General features: G+C 35.8%; 1 protein-coding gene across 1 annotated transcript; it reads left to right on the forward strand.

Moving 5' to 3' along the window:
* Positions 1 to 5688: 5688 nt before the first annotated feature.
* LOC142986459 (NADH-ubiquinone oxidoreductase subunit 8-like) lies at positions 5689 to 8808 on the forward strand. The gene is made up of 2 exons (XM_076134975.1): positions 5689 to 6055; positions 8115 to 8808. Exons 1-2 carry the CDS (start codon positions 5710 to 5712, stop codon positions 8546 to 8548), a joined length of 780 nt encoding a protein of 259 aa, XP_075991090.1. The 5' UTR covers positions 5689 to 5709; the 3' UTR covers positions 8549 to 8808.
* Positions 8809 to 11055: the final 2247 nt, after the last annotated feature.

The raw sequence follows: 11055 nt of genomic DNA on the forward strand, positions 1-11055 counted from the left end.
GTTGGCTTAAACCAAATCCAAAAGTAGGTACATTATATTATGTTCCCACATGTGTTAAATCCTCTTCCTTACCGTTGAATAATTGAAACGACCTTTGGATCGCGCCAGGTTACGAATACAATTTAATATGTCTTATTTAATCGGATTTCCGTATCTATTATGATATTTCGGCGGCGTTTGGTTTAAATCTGATCGGTCAGCTTTACTTTGGGGCGCCATTCGCGCTGAATTTATATTTCCTATCGCAATGTATAAATATAAAATAATCTGCGAAGGATTCGGAGTTTATCTTGGCTTTTCTCAGAAACAGTAGATCAAAATCAATTCAATAATTCAGAGCGCGTAAGGGTACGTTCGTAAGGCGTGTGTAAATGAGGCTAAGTGAAAAGTTTCCACCTGGCAGCCACGAGATTCGGAACACATCAATATTGCGGCTCATTTTCCCAGTTAAGTTTGCGCTTAGTTGTAATACGACACAAGATAAAACAATTTGTGATGCGATGAAGCGATCGCGACGAGCCTCGTCACAGGGCTATTAGCATAACGACCAGCTAACGACGATGACGGCACTCAGCACGTGATCAAACTTTCTTCGATAGTAGCTATAGGCTCAGCTAGCTCGCCGCCGAGATCACGATAACCTCCTTATCATTTCCACGATCTAATATATTTCCACGACGAACCGGATATTAAAGAACGACACGTTTGTTTATCTTAGATCCACAAATATAATACGTACAGTTTATGTGGAACCAATGTACCTATGTTGTAACAAAGTAATACTGACATAGGAAGTACTACGCTTGGTCACTTCTTCCAGTTCTTTGATCCTCTAAAGGCAGTGAGGTGGTTCCGAAAATACCAATAAAGGCCTGTAGTCTGTAAGCTAGAAACACAAGGCAGAGTAAACATTGGAAAGTTTACCTTGGAATTCTGGTTGCGAATTTCGTGTACAAGGGAATACCAGAACATGCAGCACAGAAGCATGGTTGTTTTGAATCAACTAGCATATGTACAAAACTCATGGGAAATACACGCGGTTTCAAATAAGAAGACATGAATCCTTAAAATTTGAGTGGTAGAGTAATTCTGATGATGTAGTTGTGAAAAATATATTCGTGTATTTAAACTAGGAGTAAGGTTCTGAGGTAGGTCACGTGATACACACATTATATCATAACAATATGTTAAGTTTACGAGCGAGCAACAATTAATATATTATACACACACACCTCTGACATTCAGTGCTACATACTACATCTACTCGTATGCTAATGCTTAAGTGAGTCACCTTCCTACACAAAGCAGATATACAAATGCACAGCATTTTGTGAAATTGTGATGCAGTTTCACATTCGGTAAGTAAATTTATTATTCTGTATAAAAAATGCCACGGAACGAGGACGTTTATAAAAAATAACGAAACAAGTATCCGACTATTTTTCCTCCAAGGACGCTGAAATAAAAACTTTCGTTACCGTCTAAAATTCTCGTAACAAGATCAGGTAAGGAGTTCTCAAGGTTTCAGTTTCCAATCATCCGGACGGAGCCGCATTGCGCTTCAGCTGACTCCAGCTTTCACGAAGTCGTGAACCGTGTTCAAACTTCAAGCCAACCTTATCTTGTCACCTTATAACCAAAGACTTTTGAAATGATTTTATAATATTCAGTTAACCTAAGGTTGCGTCATTTGTAAGTTTAAAACTAAAGGTCAATGGTTAACGTGAATATAAGGTCAGCTAATTAACTTTTACTGTTTACGACTTCCATTTGAAAATGTATTTTTGTACGTAGTTAATCAATGTCTTCATAATCTAATCAATCTTGGTTTCCGCATTCGCTGACATCAAAAATTATATTGTCAACACGAACACGTAAGTGGATATTTCATCGTGATAAGAAGTGATAAAATGTATTTATGAAATATGTTAAACCAGGCAAACGTAAATATATACGAACGAGTTTAAGAGTATTATAAAACATTTCTTTACAGTAGATATTATTATATTTTATAATCATTGGATTCAGGTTTGTCAAAGCTGATGCCAAAATTAGGTTTCACATTCGAGAGAATGGGATTAAATTTAAGACGTAACCGAAGCTCTTCATCATTCTGGAATATTGTTTGCGTGACGTGTTAATTAAATATTCTACATCTAGTTCTAAACATATAACGATTAAACAGTAAATATTTTGTTCAATGTAAATCATTATTGTTACAAAGTAGGCTGGTAGAAATATATGACAATGTCATTTGTTCTAAATGAAAAAAGGTGTTTTACTATGTCCGCACTGAACCCTAGTAAAATATAGTCCAGTGCACTCGAGGGACTCTAATCAATACTGCGTAAACTCAATTTTTACCCGTCCGCAAGCTTTATCTGTTCAAAGTTCAACACTGTTATGTTCAACACTGTTATGTTCAACACTGTTATGTTCAACACGCTGAAATGTTTTACTGAGGAATAAACTTGCCACGCTTCAACATGGTTTTTCTACAAATCCCCGGACAGCCTGCGCCGCACAACTAATAAAGCATACCGAGAACATGTTTTGCTTTACAAGTAATTAAACTATGAAAATTCAATATCCTGTCTGTTAAAAGGTTTAGTGCTGCTAAGTGCAGTTGGCCAGATTTGATTGAAAACGACGCTTGTGCTTGTTACCGCAACTTTACCTTATTGGTTTATTCAAAAATATCTACACGAATATCTATAAATCAGGACGACCGGACAGAGAAATATGAGATGCATTATTCTAAATGGAAAATGTATTGTTCAATGTGCAATTCAATGCATACGAAGACGCTACGCATACTAGCATTAACCTTTATCCTCCATGCATTTGTCTTATTGATGGCTCGTCAAACAAAGGCATTGGAAGTAAATGGCTAGCCTTTGTTCCAGCTGAATATCAAACCACCCATCCCAACGATAGTTAACAAGTGGTAACTAATATTAACAGCAAGCATTTATCGTATAGCGAATGGCATGGCTATTATAATAACGATTCAGTCAATAGGTTATATCCCCTTCCCGTTCGTTGGTTCCGCATATAAGTAGTAAAGTACATATGTTGCAGTTCAAGTGTCAAATTGTAATCTGATATTTCTCGTGCTCACGAATGTTTCAATTTAAAGTTCATAGGTTGGAATAGAAACACGCTACACCTCCATTTAGTTAGTCAATAGCGCTGTCAGCGAAAGATTTGAAACTAAACGTGAATGTTCGTTAATTGAACAAAACTGCCCCAAAACTCGTGTGACCGGTGTGACCATAAGCGGCCGGTATTTAACTGCAAACTGCAATCCTGTGAACGTTCACGAATTGCTAATTTGGTTTACAGTGTGTTGTATGTTTGTGCTCTAGTACATGCAATTAAAGTGGCCTAAACTTTTAAAAGAGCTTTTACGTGTACATTACCTTGCTGCCTATTTTAATACTGAATGTAATTTTATGTGATAAAATAAACTACGCTGCTTTTAATTTACTCGTAAAATATGTGCTCATTAAGCGCGTCCGAATGCGTATTCGAAATAGTGCATGGATTAGTGTCGGCAACAATTTGCATAGAACAGGTAGGCGTCAGCGCCACTGAAACACTGTCACGCATTAATCCTATCATTGAATGCGAAATAAACCTCATATTCTGAATCTTTGATCAGCTTTGTCCGTGCAACGTGCCGCCTCTTGCAGCTTAACCCTCCAATCATATTTAATTCAATTATGCGGAGGTATCTGAATGTAATCAGCATTTAAGCCGAATGCGTATTTATTTGGTAGCCACTTGCTTTTATTCCGTATGACAATGAGCTGCAACAATACTTGTTGATAAAATGTTATTTATATCATCATTTCATTGTAAATGTTTATATTTTAACATTAATATATCCAACTGATTGATACAATATCACAAACGTACATGAATTTACTCTTGTGTGAAGAGAGTTCATTGGACGGATTTAAATATGTACCTTTCCAACATTTGTTATATTATTCAGAAATTACAATTTACCTAATTTAAACAAAGGTTAAAAGTGGCATTAAGCTCATTTCATACTATTTCATGTGCATTATATCAAGTTTATACATTACAGTGTGTACAGAAATTAGTTGAATCGTCATAGGATATTTCCAATGCAACCAAAATAATAATTGCGGACAGAAGCCAATTTTAATTGGAAGGTTTCAGAGTAATTGATCCGCGCCCGCACTGTCGTCATTACGGGGTATTTTGACGTACGAAACAAAATAACTAGCTGGTACATTATGATTGTCGATGGCGACATCATGCAGACGATATTGCACCAACAAACACATGCCTAACTTAATAATGACGACGAAGGATCGTCGATCGTATTTCCGGAAAATCGAGAGGGGTTTTACGAAAACTCGGATTATCACGCCGAGCAATTCCATTACATGACGTTACAGAGGAAACCTTGTGAATATAACATAGAGACGGGAAGCATAATATGTTCCAAAGCTGTCGTTGTTATAATTTTTTCCGTAAGTCCCCTATTAGGTTGAATATAATTGTTTCCACAGAACGATAACATATCTTCGCACCTCGATATTCCAATAATTGTTACCAGTGGTCATGATATTTCGGCGCATAGACTTCCCTTAACGACTGTCTTTGGTGTTCATTGTATTCGAGACAAGTATCGAGTGTTTGTGACATCGTGATGCATGCCGTTCTAAAAGTACTGCTTACTAAGTTCAAGGTTTTTGAACAAGGGAAATGTAAATGTATCATAGTTGCAGTTTTAAACGTTTTGAATTGAAGGATAAAACAAGTAATTTCCTTCAGACACCCAAAAGTATTTTATTTGCACAGTAACCCTCTTACTCGTAAACACATTATAAACCTATTTTAGATAAAAACTACTACTATATGATTTCTCTTTTTCATTTCACTAAGGAGTGAAAGAAACGAAATTCTTTATAAGCCTTTCATAACTTCATATATTTTTATGAATAAGAGTGTAAATATTCAAGTTCTCAAATAAGTTGATAATATAAGCAAACATTCGAGAATAGTTTGTTTGACGTATAAATACAATATGTGCTATGTACAGGCAGGCGTCTAAGTAATGTGCTATTACTTGATTCTTCATTAGGGAGCAGCAACTAGTCGTGTTGCACCTCAATCACAGCTTGGTTAATTAGAGGTGGGATACGTTCGGCAAAATTGCCAACCTCAAATGTGTGTTGATGACAGCTCGGGTAGCAGTTAGCTTAGATTTCATTCTCTGTTCGTTCTGATTGAAGACATGATTTTCGAATACTATTTTGTTAAAGTTTCGTCTAGTATTATGGACTCTCGTAAGACACTTTTTTATTAACAATAACTTTTTGGGACGTGTGGACCATATTTTTATTGTCCCTCGAAGTAATAGTAATCAACAATATACGACGTTATTGCGCTAAGTATAATAGGTGACCAACTTAACCACTGCGGTAGACTCTATGAAAAACGACCAGAATGAACATATTTTTCGCCAAAGAAAACGGCGTATTTCTGTGAAGAAAACTATTGTGACTTACAGTTCGACCAGATAAAGACACTGCTTAGCTTAATCGGTGGCGAGACAAAAAGGATGTAAACTATTTTTGACAATATTGTTTATTCTTTTATTCATGTCTATGGTAAATCTATGTTTACTAAAAAATCTAATTTGTCAAACTTGTCATAACAATATAAAAAATGAATGTTTTTAATCGTTATATTTTTAGAACTGTATCTTTAAGATGGAATAAGGTAGTTGTCCAACAAGTTCGTGCGAGTCACCCGGAACCGCCGGAGTGTGGTGCGCCGGCGCCCTGTCCTCCGTGCCCGGGGCAGGAGCAACCACCGCGGAGCCAGGAACAACCATGCTATCCCTGCCCCGACTACTGCCCTCCCTGCATCCAGTATCCTCCCTACTTCTGCTGCCCAAGAACACAGAATGACGTCAATTGGATCTATATCAACGACCAACCTCCAAAAACAGGCATGCGGGAATTCGTGGACAGAGCCTGCAACATCATCTTTTGGACAGAGATAGTGAGAGGTTTGTTGTTTTTTTATAACTAATTAAATCATTGAGTTAATAGTGAATACACGAATATGTGTGTTCTTTCGTTAGGTAGTTTGGGGCATGTACAGAAAAGACAGAGTTCTTATTATAATAGAAATGCGTATGATATAGCCGTCGTTAGTGTTAAAAAATATATAAAAACACTAGTAGACCCGTATGACGTCATGATTGTATGAATGAATGTGAATGTAATTAAAGTGTAAACAGCAGTCTCTGCATACTCCTTGCGACAAAGATTTTATTATTTTGCGTCGTCTACATTTCTATATACAAATATTACTAGAAACTTTTTGTTAAGAAAATGAATATGTTTTGCTTGAAGTAAACCACGCCTCGCTATTTTCTTGCCGAATAAATCTCTTTCAGAAGTGATTTGCCCTTTTTCGAGTCCGAGAGACGATTGGGATTGATAACCAATCATGTCTCTACGAATTTATTAACAATAAAATAAAATGTAGGCATTCGTTTGTAGGGGATTGAGGAAATAGGATTTATGTTCCATATTTTAATTTTCTAGGAAAAGAGAGGGGCACGAAATATTTAGGATTTGTGCATCGCTGTTGTATTGTTGTTTAAGTGTGAGTTCTTATAAACTAGATCAAAGAATAAATAACAACTTTATACGTAAACATAGTAAGTAAATGCCATTGAAAGTGTGGACAACGTATTCTTGAGTTCGTTTCCTAGATCGAGCAAAATATTATGTATTACGTCATCAGATACTTAATATACAGTAGGTAGGTAGCAGCTCGAAGATTGGTTATAAGTCCGGTAAACAGTAATTTCGTTTGAGAGACTGAAGATATATTGAAAAATAACATATGATATAAATTGACATGACGTTAGAACATGATTGAATGAAACCTGAAAAAGAAACAAATATCCTTTGAGTAAATTGCCATCATATTCGTATGTATTAAGTAGGATTTGCGACCAGTAAACGAAGCGCCTAACGGAAAAGTAAGCGAAAGGATTAGCGGATACAGAACAGCTTTATACAATCCTAAATTATTTACCTGTTACCACTTATATGAGTGCTTACGAGCTTTTTTCTTTCATACCTTGGTGATTTTAAAATGTACTACTTTTAACTTATTATTAGGTCGACTCTTGACTCTATTATTAGGTCGAAGAAAAAGTCTTTTCGCATTATAGTATCTATGTACTTGTAATAAAATCTCTTTGGCTTCAAGAATCACAAATGAGTACACGGTTCATTAGGTTTCTTTCAGTAAGTTCGGAGGTACCCAAATATCGACCTTTTTGTATAGAGAAAAGATTTTATTACAAGTTCATACATACTATAATGCGAAAAGACTTTTTCCCCGACCTAATATAATTAAAAAATTTACTGCTGAAAGTATGCGTATGATATAGCGGCGTAAAAGATTTTATCACAATTCTGGACTTAGGTACCAGACATAGGTTGAAAAATGTTTTTTTTATTATACAGTAAAACCATTGTGTGCATGAATATGCTCACTTTCTGCATAATATAATTTCATTCCGGCATTAAACCGCAAAACTTTTCTTTACGGTAAAACTATATTTAACGTTCTCCAACTAGTATTACTGGTTTATTTAAGATCTTGTTATCGGCAGTCGCATACTGCCACATGAATTACCAAGACGGTGCTTAGAACTTTTTACAGTTCAAGTTCTTAAAACTACTTAATTACATTTAATTTTAATTATCTACTTGGATTTTATCCAGTGTGGTTCAGTTTTATGTTCAAATACTAAAGCTTATTTTAAGAGATCTGAAGTAACAATCATTTTCATTAAAATTAGCCACATTAGCTAAGTCTATAACCTAAGAAGTTAATTCATTTTTCTCGCAAGTACCAAAACAAAGTGTAACGTCTCGACTGAATGCTGAAGGAGTTATCTAAGTTGATTCTGAGATGATAATGAGTTTCCTCGAAAGTTATTATACATTTGCAGTTTGTCTGAAATCTTTTGTTATTGCAGACATTGTTTTAATAAAATGCATTTCAAATCTTTGTTTACTTGAACGTAAAATTCTTTTCAGGTTTTATGGTAACATTGGGACACATTTTCAAAGAGCCCGCAACCATAAACTATCCTTTCGAGAAAGGTCCGTTATCTCCGCGATTCAGAGGAGAGCATGCACTGCGGAGGTATCCGTCGGGCGAGGAGCGGTGCATTGCGTGTAAATTATGTGAGGCGCTGTGTCCACCGCAGGCCATCACCATCGACGCCGAGGAGCGCTGCGACGGCTCGCGTCGAGCTACTCGCTACGATATCGACCTCACTAAGTGCATCTTCTGCGGCTTCTGCCAGGAGGCTTGCCCCGTCGACGCCATTGTCGAAGGACCCAATTTCGAATACAGCACTGAAACCCACGAAGAACTTCTTTACAATAAAGAAAAGCTACTTTCAAACGGCGACCGCTGGGAGCCCGAAATCATTAGCAATATTCGAGATAATCATTTGTATCGCTGAATGTTTAATATTAGCGCAAACAACTTCTTTCTTTCGTACGTTTTAGATATTGCGTTTTTGCTTAAATGTGGTGTCATTTAAAGTAAATAGGAGAGGCAGATTCTAAAATCATGTCTAAAGGCAATAATTTGACGAAACCTTGAAACGAGTTTAGGCTTAATAATAAACATAGAAGTAACATTACAGAATGATTTATCCACCGTAAAATGAAATTGTAATTTAGTTTATTCTGTGTGATTTCAAATATTTCTCTTTTATTACCTTGCTGGAATTTACATATATCAAGGTCACACTGAGGTCATTGGAATAAACTTAAAAAATGCATGATTGGATATTTTATTTTTATGGGCTTACCTCACACTCGCGCGTATGAGTTTTATGAGCAAACTTCCTAGGAACGTCGGAAACGATATCTCTGCTAGATAGGAGCCTAGGTATTACTTTGAACGTCTCATCAGAAAATATAGAATTATAAAACTACGTAATATTGGAAATATACCTCAAAACATTAAGAACAGAATATTTAATCATCAGCGGCTTTAAAGTATTGTTTCGGATGTTATTGGTACGAATCAACCACATTTAGACATCGCTGTGCTTTCATGGAGCTTAGTAAAACATTAACTTATTTCTCTTTATGACTTAGTATATCAACGATGTCTTGTTAGTACTAATTTTAGTTTGTCAATGTGATAATACCTTTTCAATATCGTCTAGTAATTTTGCTTTGAACACCCACTAGAGGCTCATTAGTTTTGCTGTCACATTACAGTAATGAATGTCTCAATCATGGCCTACATTGATAATTATAATTAATATTTATATTGTGCAGAGTGAGGAAAATGGCGTGATATCTATTGAAGAAATTTTGCTCATTGGACGCACTTCTATATTATAAATTAATTGTCATTTTATTAAGGCTGATATCTCACCAGAGTTTACGAAGTGTCTAAGCGGTGAGTGGGAACAAGTTCCAAGAAAAGGATTAGCCACGGTAAGCGGAACTGTCAAATTGAAGCCATTCTTGGTGGATATTTTTCTTGCACACCGTCACGTTACCTGGCAATTTATTGTTGAAATTGCAGCCGTAATGATAGCAGCTTTAATAAAAAATGAGGCACCAATTATAGGCGAGCGTGCCCCTCTTATTGAACAAAGGGTGTAAAAGAATTAATGAAAATTACTTATCTAGTAAAAATACAACGACATCACTGTCCAACTATTGCTCTTCGCAAAAACATAATCCCGCTATACATACTAAAGCTTGTCATGTTTACATTTCGCCATCCTATGAAGATGAATGGTGACGGCTTCATGTAAATATAACAAAGCGAAAAAACACGCTGTAGCACTTTACTGTAAAGTGGGCGCAAAATATCACGTGGTTCGTGTTACTGACGCTCTTTAAAAGTTATGGACCCTAAAACTCCATTTACCATTGTTAGAGAAATTACGACCTCAGAGTAAAAAGAAATAATGTTATTTTACTTGAGCATAATTGACACGTTTAATGCTCATTAACTGTTGATATTAAAACGAAGTGGCGCTTGTACGGTACAATTAAGCGGCTGGTTAAATTATGACGACGGTAAATGTATTTTATCAATATTGACTTGCATGTTACGTGAAAACTTTTGTGGTGAGACTACTGTTTTTTGTGCTTGCGTGTTCGACATCTTGACTCATTTACTCTCGTGACGAGTAACTGGTTTTTACACATAGACGAACGTAAGTAAATTTGTCAAGTCTTTGTAATGCCACACTATTATAAACATAATTACATATTTGCTCAAGAACGCCTCGTGTAAAAATGTTTTCTAAAAATAACACTCCTACTTTGTTACTTAATGGATTTAGAGTTTCAAGTCTACAATTTATTACTCTTTTAGACTACCGGCTACCATTCACGTTTGCCTTTTGTACAGTTAAAGAAAAAATACATTTTAAGCTCATGTACAACATAAAAGTGTAACTTAGTTGAAAGCGTACAAGGAAAGAGAACTGGTAGTTACAGGATTTAATATCTGTCTATCTACTGCAAAAGGAATCGTAAAGTCATATTTCGTTTAAATCGGTGAGCTAAAATCCAGATATTTCTTGTTCATATGCATGACGGCATAAAGAAGCAGGCTTAAAATGGATTTAAATTTTATCCATTTGTGCTCAAAAGAGTTATTTTAGGATTTCAGTAAAACATTTTTAAAATAAAACATAGTTACTTAATTTTGAAATTGTTACGTCTATCCCCACGTTTCTCATAAAAGAAAACTTTTCTGGCTGACTTCATTTCGTAAACCATAGCGAAAAATAATATCCATTAAGGTCCATTAGCAATTGGAAACCGTAAAGACAAAGGCACGACATAACCAACAAAGAAGAAAACATAGTCGACCTTGTTAGGAGATAAAGGGCAGTCGGATTGTTCGTGTAATAAACACGTACATGCCGGGTATTTTATCAATGCACTTGTATTCCGCAGGTGAATGGCTTATTTGTAGTCGCTGAAG

This window comes from Anticarsia gemmatalis, chromosome Z, assembly GCF_050436995.1.
Source record: "Anticarsia gemmatalis isolate Benzon Research Colony breed Stoneville strain chromosome Z, ilAntGemm2 primary, whole genome shotgun sequence".
NCBI lineage: Eukaryota > Metazoa > Arthropoda > Insecta > Lepidoptera > Erebidae > Anticarsia > Anticarsia gemmatalis.